At 53.3% G+C, this 22500-nt stretch overlaps 1 protein-coding gene across 1 annotated transcript in view; it reads right to left on the reverse strand.

Annotated features, from left to right (window-relative positions):
* Positions 1-3583: 3583 nt before the first annotated feature.
* LOC138363588 (cell adhesion molecule 1-like) overlaps positions 3584-22500 on the reverse strand; it is a 606342-nt gene continuing 587425 nt past the window's right edge. Inside the window, exon 7 of the mRNA XM_069322948.1 lies at positions 3584-3753. Coding sequence (XP_069179049.1) covers positions 3584-3753 — 170 coding nt within the window. The remainder of the gene's footprint in view (positions 3754-22500) is intronic.

Raw genomic sequence — 22500 nt, forward strand, 5'->3', positions numbered from 1 at the left:
TGAACCGAACTGAGTACTGCATCCCTTCTAACCAGATTGAAAGCATTTTTGAAGTCCAGCTTTATCAGGGCTTTCTCATTCGTAATGTTGGCAATGTAGGCTCTAGCTGCATGAGCCGCTGCCTCACACCCTTGGGGAATGCCAAACCCAAGCTGTTTTGCCTTTATATATATATATATATATATATATATATATATATATATATATATATATATATATATATATATATATATATATATATATATATTTATATATTATATATTATATATATATATATATATATATATATATATATATATATATATATATATATATATATATATATATATATATATATATATATATATTTACCTGCAACCCTGAGAGACTCAGCAGGAATACACGATCCTGCTTTCACTGAATGTTCAAATCAGTGGGATGTTCTTGCAGCCCCAGCAACCATTATAGAGCCAACAAAACAACACAAACAGTCCGGCTGGGACCACCCTCTAGTGGAAAAAGTAGCTGATGCCATGCTCAGCGTCGCAACATCAGACAAGGAGAAAGCCCGCCTCAGAGCAGTGCGTGCCCCCCATGCAGGAGACTTCCTCCTGGCAGTACCCATGTCAGCAATGGGCACGCGCCTAGATCCAGAATCCCTTTGTGTAGCAGTGGCCCTCCGCCTTGGTGCCCCAATTCACACTGAATACAAGTGTATTTGCAACAGGGTGGAAGCAGACCAATACGGACTGCATGGGTTGCATTGCGGAAGCACAAAGGGCTGGCATGCAAGACACAACGAGGTCAATGACATCAAGAGAAGCCTCGTCTCAGCTAGGTGCCCAGCGGAGAGAGAACCTCGCATCCTAGGGGTCCAAAACCCGGATTTCCCCTCACTTCGCCCTGATGGCATCACCATATACTCATGGAAGGAGGGTAGACAGTTGGTGTGGGACTACACATGTGTATCCACCCTGGCTGACACCTATGTACACCTCGGAGCTGATCAAGCAGGTGGGGCGGCCAACCACAGGGAAACAGCTAAATCACTCAAGTACAGGCGACTCGAAGGTCAATACCTCTTTGTTCCCATAGCGTCTGAGACGCATGTCCCCTGGGGCAAGAGTGCCTTGGGATTTCTCAAGGAATTGGGTTTCAAGCTCATTGACGTCACCAGAGACCCAAGGGCTTCCAGTTTTTTGTTTCAGCGTCTCAGTGTGGCGATCCAGAGGGGAAATGCTTGCTGCGTCCTCGGTTCCTGTCCAGAAGCGGAGGAGCTTCAAGAGATCCATAACCTTTAGGCATTTGTCTTGTATGTTTTGTAACCTTTAAATACACAATAAAGGAAAAAAAAAAAAATATATATATATATATATATATATATATATATATATATATATATATATATATATATATATATATGTATATATATATATATATATATATGTATATATATATTATTTTATATATATATATATATATATATATATATATATATATATATATATATATATATATATATATATATATATATATATATTGGTGTAAACTGGCAGCAGGTTTTCTTTTAAACATGTCTCATTGAATATGACTGCATATTCTGTATTTCCTATCTTCTGATTTAGGGTTTCTATCCCTCTAACTATTTTCTTAGCATCAGGGCTTAGCTGAAATAGGAGTTCTCCAAAACTCATTTTCGTAATTTCAAGGTGAAGAAAAGAAGTGAATTACTATAGAATGTATTACACTTATTTATACAATTTGCACAACGTTTCGAACCGCCATGGTTCATTCTCAAGTGAAAAGAATTTTCAGGACTGGTTGATTTATACCCGCATTGGGTTAGGCGATAAGACAATAAAGATGAAAACATGGGGGGGGGGGAATAAATGGGGGGTGAAACATAAGAATAGAGGTAACTGCGGAAGGCCTATTGGCCCATGCGAGGCAGCTCCTGTCTACATACATAGATTAATCAGGTGTAATTGGCCTGTTATGTTGAACATTGTCTTCTGTGTTGGCATCGTTATGTTCTGGTCTTGTCCTTACTCTCATGGTGGGTAGAGTAAATAGTTCTGTGATTTGGGTGATCATGGTAGGTTGCTCTAATCTTATGTGAATTGCTTCAAGAATATGTAATCTTCTTGCATCTTTGGTTTTGTCTATTATACATGTATAATTTTGTGTATTATACCAGACAACACCACGTGACACTGCCCGGCTTAGAGCTGTAGCAGTTCCTCATGTAGGTGATTTCCTATTAGCAACCCCACTGTCAGCAACCGGCACTCGACTCACACTGCAAGCCCTCCGAATTGCCGTGGCTCTCCGCCTCGCTGCCCCAATTCACACCGAATACAGGTGTATTTGCGGCGTGTCAGAGGCTAACAGATACGGACGGCATGGCCTTCTCTGCCAAAGGACAGGAGGATGGCATGCAAGACACGGCGAGGTCAATAACATTATTAAGAGAAGCCTTACCACAGCCGGTTGTCCAGCAGAGAGAGAGCTCCGTTACCTAATGTCCAGTAACTCTGATGAGCCTGTCGGTCGCCCAGACGGAAAAACGGTGAACCCCTGGAAGAATGGTCGACAGTTTGTGTGGGACTACACTTGCGTTTCAACTTTAGCCAATACTTATGTTGACTTAAGTGCTACACAAGCAGGAGGAGCTGCCAATCACCGGGAAGCGGCCAAGTCCCGTAAATACAGAGACCTTGAGCACCACTACAATTTTGTCCCCATTGCCTCAGAGTCACTTGGTGCCTGGGGTAAAAGTGTTGCTAGCTTTTTGAAGGAGTTAGGGTCTAAGCTAATCGAAACCACTAGAGACCCTAGAGCTGCCAGTTTTCTTTTTGAGCGCCTTAGTGTGGCAATCCAGAGAGGAAATGCTCACTGCATCCATGGTTCCTGCCCGCCATCTGAGGAGCTGGAGGAGCTGTTCAACTTGTGACAAGCAGCCTTGTACCCTGCATGTAATCAATATTGTAACTTTTTTTGTGTAATGACATTTTCAAATAAAGTTAGATAAATATACACACATACCAAAAGAATAGGGGTGGTAGGAGAAGAAAATGTCAAAGTGTTCAGTGAGGATCCACAAGGTCTTCTCTGAGTACTCTTTATTTCCTTCTCCGAGGCTATGGGTCCCTACACTTGCACCAGAGGTGGTACCCCTTCTATATATATATAATATATATATATATATATATATATATATATATATATATATATATATATATATATATATATATATATATATATATATTAGATGAACTAGTCTGCTCTATAGTTACCCCATGCACCCAGGTGGGTTGGTTCAGGCAGACGGGTTCAAGTAGACGGGTTCACTTAAGAACTTTATCACTTATACCTCACATCATCAATGTAAATACCGAAGGCCATTCAATATTAAGCTAACTCCTCTAAACGTATTGACGCAGACAACAACATACGTCATAATCGTAACAATAAATGTACACGATCCTCCCCCTTCCCCACCCCCACTCCCACTCCCAGGAAGAGAAGAGACACAGGCCCCACCTGATAGTCAATTACTCATTATCCTGGCGAGTAAACGCATAGAACTGTGGATTATACCCAATCATTTGTACATAGGAGCATCAGAGATTGGCGGCCTTACCTCGTGTAGCCAGCTGATCTTGTAGACCCAAGGGTTGGATCTGATGGAACACTCAAAATAGACGTCATCGCCCTCCTCTATATTGCTGAGGTTGAGAGAGCGGCCTGGACGAAGTCTGGTCATAGGCACATCTGGCGGAGACATCCACGTGAGGTGGAATTATAAATTAGTTGTCGTAGAGACTTTGGCTTGGACAGATGTATGTCTGGACAGGAAGGTACGGCAATGGGTCAAGCTATAGGACTTGTACGGGTCGAATTAGTTATTTCATGCGTCTGGAAGGGGAGGTTTTAAAAGGGTGTACAAGAGTGTAAAATCTAGTAGTACCTATCTAGACAAAACCCACTTCATCGCCTGCCTCGACGGTTCACGACCAAGCCACTACCATTTCACGGTGAAGCCACCAAATCCCATCGCAGATCCCAGCACAAGGGTTAAAACCAAGCAATACGTCCAGCGTCTTAAAACAGCATGTACTAAAAGAAAAAAAGTATAACGAAGAAAAAAGTATGGAAGTAAAAAAGTATAAAGAAAATATATATATATTTTTTATAATATAAAAAATAACAGGAGACATGTTCTTGTACGGGGTAAGTGAGACGCGACATGTTGCCCAGAACACTGTGTACACCCCAGACTCACAGGTCAAGGCCCCAACCTCCACACCAACAATACAATGACAGGAAACAAACCGTCAATAAGAGGATGAAGAACTAACAAACATCAAGAATAAAAAAATAATGATGAAGAGAATAGGAACAAACGAAAGAATTAAGAACCTCTCTACCACACCTGTCGTCGACCAGCCACTACCACACCTGTCGTCGACCAGCCACTACCACACCTGTCATCGACCAGCCACTACCACACCTGTCGTCGACCAGCCACTACCACACCTGTCATCGACCAGCCACTACCACACCTGTCGTCGACCAGCCACTACCACACCTGACGCCGACCAGCCACTACCACACCTGTCGTCGACCAGCCACGTCTACTACCACACCTGTTGTCGACCAGCCACTACCACACCTGTCGTCGACCAGCCACGTCTACTACCACACCTGTTGTCGACCACCCACTACCACACCTGTCGTCGACCAGCCACTACCACATCTGTCGTCGACCAGCTACTACCACACCTGTCGTCGACCAGCCACTACCACACTTGTCGTCGACCAGCCACTACCACACCTGTCGTCGACCAGCCACTACCACACCTGTCGTCGACCAGCCACTACCACACCTGTCGTCGACCAGCCACTACCACACCTGTCATCGACCAGCCACTACCACACCTGTCGTCGACCAGCCACTACCACACCTGTCGCCGACCAGCCACTACCACATCTGTCGTCGACCAGCCACGTCTACTACCACACCTGTTGTCGACCAGCCACTACCACACCTGTCTGGTTGATACCTGGTTGATGGGGTTCTGGGAGTTCTTCTACTCCCCAAGCCCGGCCCGAGGCCAGGCTCGACTTGTGAGAGTTTGGTCCACCAGGCTGTTGCTTGGAGCGGCCCGCAGGGCCACGCACCCACCACAGCCCGGCTGATCCGGAACTTCTCTTAGAAAACCGTCCAGTTTTCTCTTGAAGATGTCCACGGTTGTTCCGGCAATATTTCTTATGCTCGCTGGGAGGACGTTGAACAACCGCGGACCCCTGATGTTTATACAGTGCTCTCTGATTGTGCCTATGGCACCTCTGCTCTTCACTGGTTCAATCTTGCATTTTCTTCCATATCGTTCACTCCAGTACGTTGTTATTTTACTGTGTAGATTTGGGACCTGACCCTCCAGTATTTTCCATGTGTATATTATTTGGTATCTCTCGTCTCCTTTCTAGAGAGTACATTTGGAGAGCTTTGAGACGATCCCAATAATTTAGGTGTTTTATCTCGTCTATGCGTGCCGTATATGTTCTCTGTATTCCCTCTATTTCAGCAATCTCTCCTGCTCTGAAGGGGGAAGTGAGTACTGAGCAGTACTCGAGACGGGACAGCACAAGTGACTTGAAGAGTACAACCATTGTGATGGGATCCCTGGATTTGAAAGTTCTCGTAATCCATCCGATCATTTTTCTGGCTGACGCGATATTTGCTTGGTTATGCTCCCTAAACGTTAGATCGTCGGACATCATTATTCCCAAATCCTTGACATGCTGTTTTTCTACTATGGGAAGATTCGATTGTGTTTTGTACCCTGTATTATGTTTCAGATCCTCATTTTTGCCGTACCTGAGTACCTGAAATTTATCACTGTTAAACATCATGTTATTTTCTGCTGCCCAATCAAAAACTTTGTTGACATCTGCTTGTAGTTTTTCAATGTCTTCAGCAGAGGTAATTTTCATGCTGATTTTTGTGTCATCTGCAAAGGACGACACGAAGCTGTGGCGTGTATTTTTGTCTATATCAGATATGAGAATAAGGAACAGTAGCGGTGCAAGGACTGTACCTTGAGGTACAGAGCTTTTAACATCGCTTGGACTCGATTTTATCTGATTGACTGTTACTCTTTGTGTTCTGTTTGACAGGAAATTGAGTATCCAGCGTCCTACTTTTCCAGTTATTCCCATTGACCTCATTTTGTGAGCTATCACCCCATGGTCACATTTGTCGAACGCCTTTGCAAAGTCTGTGTATACAACATCTGCATTTTGCTTTTCTTCTAGGGCTTCTGTGATTTTGTCATAGTGGTTGAGTAACTGTGACAGACAGGATCTTCCCGCTCTAAATCCATGTTGTCCTGGATTGTGCAATTCATTGTTTTCCATAAAACTAGAAATTTGATTCCTAATCACTCTTTCAAACACTTTTATTATGTGTGATGTTAGTGCAACTGGCCTATAATTTTTTGCCAAGGCTTTACTCCCCCCCCCTTGTGCAACGGAGCTATATCTGCAGATTTAAGTGCTGCTGGTATCTCCCCTGTATCCAGGCTCTTTCTCCATATTACGCTGAGTGCTCTCGCTACTGGTACTTTACATTTCTTTATGAATATTGAATTCCATGAGTCAGGCCCAGGAGCTGAGTGCATAGGCATATTATCAATTTCTCTTTCAAAGTCTTCCGAGTTTGTGGTAATATCCGTTATATTATCTGCAGCTTGAATGTCATTCATAAAGAAGCTGTCTGGGTCATCAACTTTCATGTTGTTTATTGGTGTGCTAAACATAGCCTCATACTGGCTTCTTAGAATTTCACTAATCTCTTTGTTGTCCTCTGTGTACGTACCTTCATTTGTAATTAACGGTCCAATACTGGTCGAGGTTTTGGATTTTGATTTTGCGTATGTGAAAAAATATTTCGGATTTTTCCTTATCTCTTGTATAGCTTTCTGTTCCAATTCCATTTCCTCAGACTCATATGATCGCTTCAACGTTTGTTCTATTTCCTCAATCTCCCTGCTTAGGCTTGTTTTCCTTGCTTGTGATAGTTGTGTCTGCCGAAGCATTTCCGTTATTTTTTTCCTTCTCCTGTACAGTCGTCTCCGTTCTCTTTCTAGAGTGGTCCTCTTTCTGCCCCTCCTCACAGGCACGTGCTTCAAGCAGACCTTGTAAGCTTCAGCTGTCAGTTGAGCTATTCCCTGTGTGGGAGTTTTGTCGCTTAAGACCGTCTCCCATTGAATGGTTGCAAGGTCTACATTTATTTTTTCTCAGTCAATCCTCTTATCGATGAAATTGAATTGATTGAATATTCCTTCTCGCTTGTTTGGTCTCTTAGACCTACTACCGTTATTTATGCTAGTTCGCACTTCAATGAGCTTATGGTCTGAGTATGAAGTATCTGAGATTGTGATATCCCTGATTAGTTCATCATTGTTTGTGAATAACAAGTCTAGTGTGTTTTCGTTCCTAGTTGGTTCTGTAATCTGTTGATTGAGCGAGAATTTGTCACAGAATCTCAAAAGTTCTCTAACCTGTGGTTGGTTATTTCCCGGGTCATTCCCTGCTATGATATTTGTGTTTGCCGTTCTCCATCTTAGACTCGGTAAATTGAAATCTCCAAGAAAGATAATATCTGGAGCTGGGTTTGCTAGGTTGTCAAGTATGTTCTCTATTTTGTGCATCTGCTCTGTGAATTCCTCAATCGTTGTATCTGGCGGTTTATATATTAGAATAATAATTAAGTTTAGTTTCTCTACCTTCATTCCAAGTACCTCTACCACCTCATTAGTTGAATTTAGTAGTTCTGTGCATACCAGGTCTTCTTTAATATACAGACCTACTCCTCCATTTGACCTAGTTTTTCTATCACATCTATATAGATTATAATTTGGAATCCAGATTTCACCATCCATGTAATCTTTTGTATGAGTTTCCGTGAATGCCCCAAATATTGAGTTTGACTCTAATAGAAGGCCATTTATGAACTTAACTTTATTTCTTGACTTTGGCTTTAAACCTTGAATGTTTGCAAATATGAATGATTGTCCATGTTGTGTGTAACTTCTGGAAGGTTTTGGTAGTTCTCCCTCCTCTCTACCCTGACCCAGGGTGTGTTGTTGTGGCAATGGTTTGTCCAGTTTTGGAAGTGATACTGGGGAGTGTGGTAGTCTCTGTGTAGTTGGGGGGTGTAGTATGTGTGGGCTTGATGCCGAACTGTAGTCCAGTCTTGGGCATTTCCCCCTCTCCATCCGTACTCCTGCCACGTTTCTGCCTGTCTGTTTCTCCCTCTGTTTGTACCTGCCTCTAAAAAATTTTCAGGGCTATTATGTTGGACTTCTTCTCTTATATGGCGCTGTGTACCTCTGACGTGGAAATCGGGGCAGTGAAGATCGTAGCATTTCCTCTCATTGACTGAGAGTGTGCATAGCTTAGGGTGAAAATATCTACACTCTGTATCAAAACGACATCTGCCTTTCCCTAACCAGTTTCGGCATTTCCGTGGGTGCATGAATGAGCATTCCGTGCCTCTGGGCCCATATCTACACTGTCCTTTTGCATAATACCAGCAAATATTTTCATTTGTGATTGTATTATTCTTGTTTGTACCCGTGCACGACTTGGCTACCTCTGTGTTTTTTGTTCCAACTTTCTCGTTACTGCATTCATTCTCGGTATTGCCCTTATCTTTCTCCTTGTTGCTTTCGTCTTTCTCATTTGTGTTCTCATTCGTCTCATTTTTTCTCTCCTTATTCATATCACCAGTGTGCTCTACACTATTGCCTTCATTTTTGTGTACCTCGACACTATACCCGTCTACATTGCTACTTTGACTCTCTAAATTCTCAGTCCCTGGGTTGTGTTCAGAGTTCGTTGCTGTCTTTATATACTCTGCATATATTTCTGGTAGTTTTTGTGTGAATTGTAGCCTGTGTTCTTCAGGAATGTTATTCATTAGTTTGGTGATGTTTTCCCACATCTTTCTGTCTCTTTGACAGATCCAGTAGTTACCTTCCCGGTTTGCATATTGTGTAGGTAATCCTGCACAACTTAGGTAAAACCTTATGTTACAAATGTTACATACAATGCCTACAACACTCTTCCGAAGTGACTTAAGGCAGCCTCCACACACCTCCATGTTGGGTTTGTGATGTTATAATAATATATGCATATATTTAAGTATTATATGTATGTATATATAATATGTATCCAGTATATTTATAATATTACATATGTTTATTTGTTCAAGTTTATGTGGGGGTACTTATCGCCTTGTGGAGAAAATATGGTCGTCTTGGGACCGTCCAGTTGACCGTTGTTTGTCCCAGGTCGGGGGCAGGATGGGCAACCAGGATGTCACTGGTTGCCAGTTACTTGATTTATACACTGATTATGTGCCTGTAATATCCTAAGGGAATTTCTGCTTTCTTCCGGCTTGTAATGTTATTCACTTACTCTATTACTAGTTCCTAGCTCCACTTTCCCGTATTACAGTATATATTGCCAGTATATTATCACTGAGGAAGTTCACTGTTACTGCGGGACGTCCTCTACACTGTGTAGGCCTCGTGGCTGTGGTGTAAACAGCCTAGTGTGATGCCTCCTCCACAACTTTACATTTATACTTTTTCTTTGTACAATTCTCTAACACTGTCCACTAATTTATATGTTGTGTTACACGTTCCACTTCACTGTTCAACGTAACACTGCTCGCTATATTTGTCGTCGACCAGTCACGTCTACTACCACAACTGTTGTCGACCAGCAACTACCACACCTGTCGTCGACCAGCCACTACCACACCTGTCGTCGACCAGCCACTACCACACCTGTCGTCGACCAGCCACTACCACACCTGTCGTCGACCAGCCACTACCACACCTGTCGTCGACCAGCCACTACCACACCTGTCATCGACCAGCCACTACCACACCTGTCGTCGACCAGCCACTACCACACACCTGTCGCCGACCAGCCACTACCACACCTGTCGTCGACCAGCCACGTCTACTAACACACCTGTTGTCGACCACCCACTACCACACCTGTCGTCGACCAGCCACTACCACACCTGTCGTCGACCAGCCACTACCACACCTGTCGTCGACCAGCCACTACCACACTTGTCGTCGACCAGCCACTACCACACCTGTCGTCGACCAGCCACTACCACACCTGTCGTCGACCTGCCACTACCACACCTGTCGTCGACCAGCCACTACCACACCTGTCATCGACCAGCCACGTCTACTACCACACCTGTTGTCGACCAGCCACTACCACACCTGTCGTCGACCAGCCACTACCACACCTGTCGTCGACCAGCCACGTCTACTACCACACCTGTTGTCGACCAGCCACTACCACACCTGTCGTCGACCAGCCACTACCACACCTGTCGTCGACCAGCCACTACCACACCTGTCGTCGACCAGCCACTACCACACTTGTCGTCGACCAGCCACTACCACACCTGTCGTCGACAAGCCACTACCACACCTGTCGTCGACCAGCCACTACCACACCTGTCGTCGACCAGCCACTACCACACCTGTCATCGACCAGCCACTACCACACCTGTCGTCGACCAGCCACGTCTACTACCACAGCTGTTGTCGACCAGCCACTACCACACCTGTCGTCGACAAGCCACGTCTACTACCACACCTGTTGTCGACCAGCCACTACCACACCTGTCGTCGACCAGCCACTACCACACCTGTCGTCGACCAGCCACTACCACACCTGTCGTCGACCAGCCACTACCACACCTGTCGTCGACCAGCCACTACCACACCTGTCGTCGACCAGCCACTACCACACCTGTCGTCGACCAGCCACTACCACACCTGTCGTCGACCAGCCGCGACCACTACTACACCTGTCGTCGACCAGCCGCGACCACTACTACACCTGTCGTCGACCAGTCACTACCACACCTGTCGTCGACCAGTGACTACCACACCTGTCGTCGACCAGCCACTACCACACCTGTCGTCTACCAGCCACTACCACACCTGTCGTCGACCAGCCACTACCTCACCTGTCGTCGACCAGCCACTACCACACCTGTCGTCGACCAGCCGCGACCACTACTACACCTGTTGTCGACCAGCCACTACCACACCTGTCGTCGACCAGCCACTACCACACCTGTCGTCGACCAGCCGCGGCCACTACCACACCTGTCGTCGAACAGCCACTACCACACCTGTCGTCGACCAGCCGCGGACACTACCACACCTGTCGTCGAACAGCCACTACCACACCTGTCGTCGACCAGCCACGTCTACTACCACACCTGTTGTCGACCAGCCACTACCACACCTGTCGTCGACCAGCCACTACCACACCTGTCGTCGACCAGCCACTACCACACCTGTCGTCGACCAGCCACTACCACACTTGTCGTCGACCAGCCACTACCACACCTGTCGTCGACAAGCCACTACCACACCTGTCGTCGACCAGCCACTACCACACCTGTCGTCGACCAGCCACTACCACACCTGTCATCGACCAGCCACTACCACACCTGTCGTCGACCAGCCACGTCTACTACCACAGCTGTTGTCGACCAGCCACTACCACACCTGTCGTCGACAAGCCACGTCTACTACCACACCTGTTGTCGACCAGCCACTACCACACCTGTCGTCGACCAGCCACTACCACACCTGTCGTCGACCAGCCACTACCACACCTGTCGTCGACCAGCCACTACCACACCTGTCGTCGACCAGCCACTACCACACCTGTCGTCGACCAGCCACTACCACACCTGTCGTCGACCAGCCACTACCACACCTGTCGTCGACCAGCCACTACCACACCTGTCGTCGACCAGCCACTACCACACCTGTCGTCGACCAGCCGCGACCACTACTACACCTGTCGTCGACCAGCCGCGACCACTACTACACCTGTCGTCGACCAGTCACTACCACACCTGTCGTCGACCAGTGACTACCACACCTGTCGTCGACCAGCCACTACCACACCTGTCGTCTACCAGCCACTACCACACCTGTCGTCGACCAGCCACTACCTCACCTGTCGTCGACCAGCCACTACCACACCTGTCGTCGACCAGCCGCGACCACTACTACACCTGTTGTCGACCAGCCACTACCACACCTGTCGTCGACCAGCCACTACCACACCTGTCGTCGACCAGCCGCGGCCACTACCACACCTGTCGTCGAACAGCCACTACCACACCTGTCGTCGAACAGCCACTACCACACCTGTCGTCGACCAGCCGCGGACACTACCACACCTGTCGTCGAACAGCCACTACCACACCTGTCGTCGACCAGCCGCTGACACTACCACACCTGTCGTAGACCAGCCACTACCACACCTGTCGTAGAATAGCCACTACCACACCTGTCGTCGACCAGCCACTACCACACTTGTCGTCGACCAGTCACTACCACACCTGTCGTCGACCAGCCACTACCACACCTGTCGTCGACCAGCCACTACCACACCTGTCGTCGACCAGCCACTACCACACCTGTCATCGACCAGCCACTACCACACCTGTCGTCGACCAGCCACTACCACACCTGTCGCCGACCAGCCACTACCACACCTGTCGTCGACCAGCCACGTCTACTACCACAGCAGTTGTCGACCAGCCACTACCACACCTGTCGTCGACCAGCCACGTCTACTACCACAACTGTTGTCGACCAGCCACTACCACACCTGTCGTCGACCAGCCACTACCACACCTGTCGTCGACCAGCCACTACCACACCTGTCGTCGACCAGCCACTACCACACCTGTCGTCGACCAGCCACTACCACACCTGTCGTCGACCAGCCACTACCACACCTGTCGTCGACCAGCCACTACCACACCTGTCGTCGACCAGCCACTACCACACCTGTCGTCGACCAGCCACTACCACACCTGTCGTCGACCAGCCGCGACCACTACTACACCTGTTGTCGACCAGTCACTACCACACCTGTCGTCGACCAGTGACTACCACACCTGTCGTCGACCAGCCAATACCACACCTGTCGTCGACCAGCCGCGGCCACTACCACACCTGTCGTCGAACAGCCACTACCACACCTGTCGTCGACCAGCCGCCGACACTACCACACCTGTCGTCGAACAGCCACTACCACACCTGTCGTCGACCAGTCGCGGACACTACCACACCTGTCGTAGAACAGCCACTACCACACCTGTCGTAGACCAGCCACTACCACACCTGTCGTCGACCAGCCGCGACCACTACCACACCTGTCGTCGACCAGCCACTACCACACCTGTCGTCGACCAGCCGCGGACACTACCACACCTATCGTCGACCAGCCGCGGCCACTACCACACCTGTCGGCGACCAGCCACTACCACACCTGTCGTCGACCAGCCGCGGCCACTACCACACCTGTCGTCGACCAGCCACTACCACACCTGTCGTCGACCAGCCACTACCACACCTGTCGTCGACCAGCCACTACCACACCTGTCGTCGACCAGCCACTACCACACCTGTCGTCGACCAGCCACTACCACACCTGTCGTCGACCAGCCGCGACCACTACTACACCTGTCGTCGACCAGCTACTACCACACCTGTCGTCGACCAGCCAGGGCGACTACCACACCTGTCGTCGACCAGCCACTACCACACCTGTCGTCGACCAGCCGCGGCCACTACCACACCTGTCGTCGAACAGCCACTACCACACCTATCGTCGACCAGCGGCGGACACTACCACACCTGTCGTAGACCAGCCACTACCACACCTGTCGTCGACCAGCCGCTGACACTACCACACCTGTCGTCGACCAGCCACTACCACACCTGTCGTCGACCAACAGCGGCCATTACCACACCTGTCGTCGAACAGCCACTACCACACCTGCCGTCGACCAGCCGCAGACACTATCACACATGTCGTAGACCAGCCACTACCACACCTGTCGTAGACCAGCCACTACCACACCTGTCGTAGACCAGCCACTACCACACCTGTCGTCGACCTGCCGCGACCACTACCACACCTGTCGTCGACCAGCCACTACCACACCTGTAGTCGACCAGCCGCGGACACTACCACACTTGTCGTCGACCAGCCACTAACACACCTGTCGTCGACCAGCCGCAGACACTACCACACGTATCGTCGACCAGCCGCGGCCACTACCACACCTGTCGTCAACCAGCCACTACCACACCTGTCGTCGACCAGCCACTACCACACCTGTCGTCGACCAGCCACTACCACACCTGTCGTCGACCAGCCACTACCACACCTATCGTCGACCAGCCGCAGCCACTACCACACATGTCGTCTACCAGCTGCGGTCACTACCACACCTGTCGTCGACCAGCCGCAGTCACTACAACACCTGTCGTCGCCCAGCCACTACTACACCTGTCGTCGACCAGCCACTACCACACCTGTCGTCGACCAGCCGCGGCCACTACCACACCTGTCGTCGACCAGCCACTACCACACCTGTCGTCGACCAGCCACTACCACACCTGTCGTCGACCAGCCACTACCACACCTGTCATCGACCAGCCACTACCACACCTGTCGTCGACCAGCCACTACCACACCTGTCGCCGACCAGCCACTACCACACCTGTCATCGACCAGCCACGTCTACTACCACACCTGTTGTCGACCAGCCACTACCACACCTGTCGTCGACCAGCCACTACCACACCTGTCGTCGACCAGCCACGTCTACTACCACACCTGTTGTCGACCAGCCACTACCACACCTGTCGTCGACCAGCCACTACCACACCTGTCGTCGACCAGCCACTACCACACCTGTCGTCGACCAGCCACTACCACACTTGTCGTCGACCAGCCACTACCACACCTGTCGTCGACAAGCCACTACCACACCTGTCGTCGACCAGCCACTACCACACCTGTCGTCGACCAGCCACTACCACACCTGTCGTCGACCAGCCGCGACCACTACTACACCTGTCGTCGACCAGCCACTACCACACCTGTCGTCGACCAGCCAGGGCGACTACCACACCTGTCGTCGACCAGTCACTACCACACCTGTCGTCGACCAGCCGCGGCCACTACCACACCTGTCGTCGAACAGCCACTACCACACCTATCGTCGACCAGCCGCGGACACTTCCACACCTGTCGTAGACCAGCCACTACCACACCTGTCGTCGACCAGCCGCTGACACTAACACACCTGTCGTCGACCAGCCACTACCACACCTGTCGTCGACCAACAGCGGCCACTACCACACCTGTCGTCGAACAGCCACTACCACACCTGTCGTCGACCAGCCGCGGACACTACCACACCTGTCGTAGACCAGCCACTACCACACCTGTCGTAGACCAGCCACTACCACACCTGTCGTCGACCTGCCGCGACCACTACCACACCTGTCGTCGACCAGCCACTACCACACCTGTCGTCGACCAGCCGCGGACACTACCACACTTGTCGTCGACCAGCCACTAACACACCTGTCGTCGACCAGCCGCGGACACTACCACACCTATCGTCGACCAGCCGCGGCCACTACCACACCTGTCGTCGACCAGCCACTACCTCACCTGTCGTCGACCAGCCACTACCACACCTGTCGTCGACCAGCCACTACCACACCTGTCGTCGACCAGCCACTACCACACCTATCGTCGACCAGCCGCAGCCACTACCACACATGTCGTCGACCAGCCGCGGTCACTACCACACCTGTCGTCGACCAGCCGCGGTCACTACCACACCTGTCGTCGCCCAGCCACTACCACACCTGTCGTCGACCAGCCGCGGCCACTACCACACCTGTCGTCGACCAGCCACTACCACACCTGTCGTCGACCAGCCACTACCACACCTGTCGTCGACCAGCCACTACCACACCTGTCGTCGACCAGCCACTACCACACCTGTCGTCGACCAGCCGCGACCACTACTACACCTGTCGTCGACCAGCCACTACCACACCTGTCGTCGACCAGCCAGGGCGACTACCACACCTGTCGTCGACCAGCCACTACCACACCTGTCGTCGACCAGCCGCGGCCACTACCACACCTGTCGTCGAACAGCCACTACCACACCTATCATCGACCAGCCGCGGACACTACCACACCTGTCGTAGACCAGCCACTACCACACCTGTCGTCGACCAGCCGCTGACACTACCACACCTGTCGTAGACCAGCCACTACCACACCTGTCGTCGACCAGCCGCTGACACTACCACACCTGTCGTCGACCAGCCACTACCACACCTGTCGTCGACCAACAGCGGCCATTACCACACCTGTCGTCGAACAGCCACTACCACACCTGCCGTCGACCAGCCGCAGACACTATCACACATGTCGTAGACCAGCCACTACCACACCTGTCGTAGACCAGCCACTACCACACCTGTCGTAGACCAGCCACTACCACACCTGTCGTCGACCTGCCGCGACCACTACCACACCTGTCGTCGACCAGCCACTACCACACCTGTAGTCGACCAGCCGCGGACACTACCACACTTGTCGTCGACCAGCCACTAACACACCTGTCGTCGACCAGCCGCGGACACTACCACACGTATCGTCGACCAGCCGCGGCCACTACCACACCTGTCGTCAACCAGCCACTACCACACCTGTCGTCGACCAGCCACTACCACACCTGTCGTCGACCAGCCACTACCACACCTGTCGTCGACCAGCCACTACCACACCTATCGTCGACCAGCCGCAGCCACTACCACACATGTCGTCTACCAGCTGCGGTCACTACCACACCTGTCGTCGACCAGCCGCGGTCACTACAACACCTGTCGTCGCCCAGCCACTACTACACCTGTCGTCGACCAGCCACTACCACACCTGTCGTCGACCAGCCGCGGCCACTACCACACCTGTCGTCGACCAGCCACTACCACACCTGTCGTCGACCAGCCACTACCACACCTGTCGTCGACCAGCCACTACCACACCTGTCATCGACCAGCCACTACCACACCTGTCGTCGACCAGCCACTACCACACCTGTCGCCGACCAGCCACTACCACACCTGTCATCGACCAGCCACGTCTACTACCACACCTGTTGTCGACCAGCCACTACCACACCTGTCGTCGACCAGCCACTACCACACCTGTCGTCGACCAGCCACGTCTACTACCACACCTGTTGTCGACCAGCCACTACCACACCTGTCGTCGACCAGCCACTACCACACCTGTCGTCGACCAGCCACTACCACACCTGTCGTCGACCAGCCACTACCACACTTGTCGTCGACCAGCCACTACCACACCTGTCGTCGACAAGCCACTACCACACCTGTCGTCGACCAGCCACTACCACACCTGTCGTCGACCAGCCACTACCACACCTGTCGTCGACCAGCCGCGACCACTACTACACCTGTCGTCGACCAGCCACTACCACACCTGTCGTCGACCAGCCAGGGCGACTACCACACCTGTCGTCGACCAGTCACTACCACACCTGTCGTCGACCAGCCGCGGCCACTACCACACCTGTCGTCGAACAGCCACTACCACACCTATCGTCGACCAGCCGCGGACACTTCCACACCTGTCGTAGACCAGCCACTACCACACCTGTCGTCGACCAGCCGCTGACACTACCACACCTGTCGTCGACCAGCCACTACCACACCTGTCGTCGACCAACAGCGGCCACTACCACACCTGTCGTCGAACAGCCACTACCACACCTGTCGTCGACCAGCCGCGGACACTACCACACCTGTCGTAGACCAGCCACTACCACACCTGTCGTAGACCAGCCACTACCACACCTGTCGTCGACCTGCCGCGACCACTACCACACCTGTCGTCGACCAGCCACTACCACACCTGTCGTCGACCAGCCGCGGACACTACCACACTTGTCGTCGACCAGCCACTAACACACCTGTCGTCGACCAGCCGCGGACACTACCACACCTATCGTCGACCAGCCGCGGCCACTACCACACCTGTCGTCGACCAGCCACTACCACACCTGTCGTCGACCAGCCACTACCACACCTGTCGTCGACCAGCCACTACCACACCTGTCGTCGACCAGCCACTACCACACCTATCGTCGACCAGCCGCAGCCACTACCACACATGTCGTCGACCAGCCGCGGTCACTACCACACCTGTCGTCGACCAGCCGCGGTCACTACCACACCTGTCGTCGCCCAGCCACTACCACACCTGTCGTCGACCAGCCGCGGCCACTACCACACCTGTCGTCGACCAGCCACTACCACACCTGTCGTCGACCAGCCACTACCACACCTGTCGTCGACCAGCCACTACCACACCTGTCGTCGACCAGCCACTACCACACCTGTCGTCGACCAGCCGCGACCACTACTACACCTGTCGTCGACCAGCCACTACCACACCTGTCGTCGACCAGCCAGGGCGACTACCACACCTGTCGTCGACCAGCCACTACCACACCTGTCGTCGACCAGCCGCGGCCACTACCACACCTGTCGTCGAACAGCCACTACCACACCTATCATCGACCAGCCGCGGACACTACCACACCTGTCGTAGACCAGCCACTACCACACCTGTCGTCGACCAGCCGCTGACACTACCACACCTGTCGTCGACCAGCCACTACCACACCTGTCGTCGACCAACAGCGGCCACTACCACACCTGTCGTCGAACAGCCACTACCACACCTGTCGTCGACCAGCCGCGGACACTACCACACCTGTCGTAGACCAGCCACTACCACACCTGTCGTAGACCAGCCACTACCACACCTGTCGTCGACCTGCCGCGACCACTACCACACCTGTCGTCGACCAGCAACTACCACACCTGTCGTCGACCAGCCGCGGACACTACCACACTTGTCGTCGACCAGCCACTAACACACCTGTCGTCGACCAGCCGCGGACACTACCACACCTATCGTCGACCAGCCGCGGCCACTACCACACCTGTCGTCGACCAGCCACTACCACACCTGTCGTCGACCAGCCACTACCACACCTGTCGTCGACCAGCCACTACCACACCTATCGTCGACCAGCCGCAGCCACTACCACACATGTCGTCGACCAGCCGCGGTCACTACCACACCTGTCGTCGACCAGCCGCGGTCACTACCACACCTGTCGTCGCCCAGCCACTAAAACACCTGTCGTCGACCAGCCACTACCACACCTGTCGTCGACCAGCCGCGGCCACTACCACACCTGTCGTCGACCAGCCACTACCACACCTGTCGTCGACCAGCCACTACCACACCTGTCGTCGACCAGCCACTACCACACCTGTCGTCGACCAGCCACTACCACAACTGTCGTCGACCAGCCACTACCACACCTGTCGTCGACCAGCCACTACCACACCTGTCGTCGACCAGCCGCGACCACTACCACACCTGTCGTCGACCAGCCACTACCACACCTGTCGTCGACCAGCCGCGGCCACTACCACACCTGTCGTCGACCAGCCACTACCACACCTGTCGTAGACCAGCCACTACCACACCTATCGTCGACCAGCCGCGGCCACTACCACACCTGTCGTCAACCAGCCGCGGTCACTACCACACCTGTCGTCGACCAGCCGCGGTCACTACCACACCTGTCGTCGACCAGCCACTACCACACCTGTCGTCGACCAGCCACTACCACACCTGTCGTCGACCAGCCGCGGCCACTACCACACCTCTCGTCGACCAGCCACTATTACACCTGTCGTCGACCAGCCACTACCACACCTGTCGTCGACTAGCCGCGACCACTACCACGCCTGTCGTCGACCAGCCACTACCACACCTGTCGTCGACTAGCCGCGGCCACTACCAGACCTGTCGTCGACCAGCCACTACCACACCTGTCGTCGACCAGCCACTACCACACCTGTCGTCGACCAGCCGCGGTCACTACCACACCTGTCGTCGACCAGCCGCGGTCACTACCACACCTGTCGTCGACCAGCCGCGGTCACTACCACACCTGTCGTCGACCAGCCGCGGTCACTACCACACCTGTCGTCGACCAGCCACTACCACACCTGTCGTCGACCAGCTACTACCACACCTGTCGTCGACCAGCCGCGGCCACTACCACACCTGTCGTCGACCAGCCACTACCACACCTGTCGTCGACCAGCCACTACCACACCTGTCGTCGACCAGGCACTACCACACCTGTCGTCGGCCAGCCACTACCACACCTGTCGTCGGCCAGCCACTACCACACCTGTCGTCAACCAGCCGCGACCACTACCACACCTGTCGTCGACCAGCCACTACCACACCTGTCGTCGACCAGCCACTACCACACCTGTCGTCGACCAGCCAGGGCGCCTACCACACCTGTCGTCGACCAGCCACTACCACACCTTTCGTCGACCAGCCGCGACCACTACCACACCTGTCGTCGACCAACCGTGGCCACTACCACACCTGTCGTCGTCCAGCCGCGGTCACTACCACACCTGTCGTCAACCAGCCGCGGTCACTACCACACCTGTCGTCGACCAGCCGCGGTCACTACCACACCTGTCGTCGACCAGCCACTACCACACCTGTCGTCGACCAGCCACTACCACACCTGTCGTCGACCAGCCGCGGCCACTACCACACCTGTCGTCGACCAGCCACTATTACACCTGTCGTCGACCAGCCACTACCACACCTGTCGTCGACCAGCCGCGACCACTACCACGCCTGTCGTCGACCAGCCACTACCACACCTGTCGTCGACTAGCCGCGGCCACTACCAGACCTGTCGTCGACCAGCCACTACCACACCTCTCGTCGACCAGCCACTACCACACCTGTCGTCGACCAGCCGCGGTCACTACCACACCTGTCGTCGACCAGCCGCGGTCACTACCACACCTGTCGTCGACCAGCCGCGGTCACTACCACACCTGTCGTCGACCAGCCGCGGTCACTACCACACCTGTCGTCGACCAGCCACTACCACACCTGTCGTCGACCAGCTACTACCACACCTGTCGTCGACCAGCCGCGGCCACTACCACACCTGTCGTCGACCAGCCACTACCACACCTGTCGTCGACCAGGCACTACCACACCTGTCGTCGGCCAGCCACTACCACACCTGTCGTCGGCCAGCCACAACCACACCTGTCGTCAACCAGCCGCGACCACTACCACACCTGTCGTCGACCAGCCACTACCACACCTGTCGTCGACCAGCCACTACCACACCTGTCGTCGACCAGCCACTACCACACCTGTCGTCGACCAGCCAGGGCGCCTACCACACCTGTCGTCGACCAGCCACTACCACACCTTTCGTCGACCAGCCGCGACCACTACCACACCTGTCGTCGACCAACCGTGGCCACTACCACACCTGTCGTCGTCCAGCCCTGGCCACTACCACACCAGTCGTCGACCAGCCGCGGTCACTACCACACCTGTCGTCGACCAGCCACTACCACACCTGTCGTCGACCAGCCGCGGCCACTACCACACCTGTCGTCGACCAGCCGCGGCCACTACCACACCTGTCGTCGACCAGCCGCGGCCACTACTACACCTGTCGTCGACCAGCCCTGGCCACTACCACACCTGTCGTCGACCAGCCGCCGCCACTACCACACCTGTCGTCGACCAGCCACGGCCACTACCACACCTGTCGTCGACCAGCCACGGCGACTACCACACCTGTCGTCGACCAGCCACGGCCAATACCACACCTGTCGTCGACCAGCCACGGCCACTACCACACCTGTCGTCGTCCAGTGACAAAGAGCACGACAGAGAAGCAGCTCTGTCGTGCTCAGGAGGATTGACATGGGGGGGGGGGCAGAGCATGGCACAGCTGCTGCTCTGTCGTGTTCTTTGTCACTGGTCGACGAGAATGGGTAAGTGTTACCCCTGAGACAAGCAACCTCAGGGGCACTCAACCTCAGGGGCACTCAACCTCAGGGGGCACTCAACCTCAGGGGCACTCAACCTCAGGGGCACTCAACCTCAGGGGCACTCAACCTCAGGGTCACTCAACCTCAGGGGCACTCAACCTCAGGGGCATTCAACCTCAGGGGCACTCAACGTCAGGGGCACTCAACCTCAGGGGCACTCAACCTCAGGGGCATTCAACCTCAGCGGCACTCAACCTCAGGGGCACTCAACCTCAGGGGCACTCAACTTCAGGGGCACTCAACTTCAGGGGCACTCAACCTCAGGGGCACTCAACCTCAGTGGCACTCAACCTCAGGGGCACTCAACCTCAGGGACACTCAACCTCAGGGACACTCAACCTCAGGGGCACTCAACCTCAGCGGCACTCAACCTCAGGGGCACTCAATCTCAGAGGCACTCAACCTCAGGGGCACTCAACCTCAGGGGCACTCAATCTCAGAGGCACTCAACCTCAGGGGCACTCAACCTCAGGGGCACTCAACCTCAGGGGCATTCAACGTCAGGGGCACTCAACGTCAGGGGCACTCAACCTCAGGGCCACTCCACCTCAGG

The sequence above is a fragment of the Procambarus clarkii genome, chromosome 11, assembly GCF_040958095.1.
Source record: "Procambarus clarkii isolate CNS0578487 chromosome 11, FALCON_Pclarkii_2.0, whole genome shotgun sequence".
Lineage (NCBI taxonomy): Eukaryota > Metazoa > Arthropoda > Malacostraca > Decapoda > Cambaridae > Procambarus > Procambarus clarkii.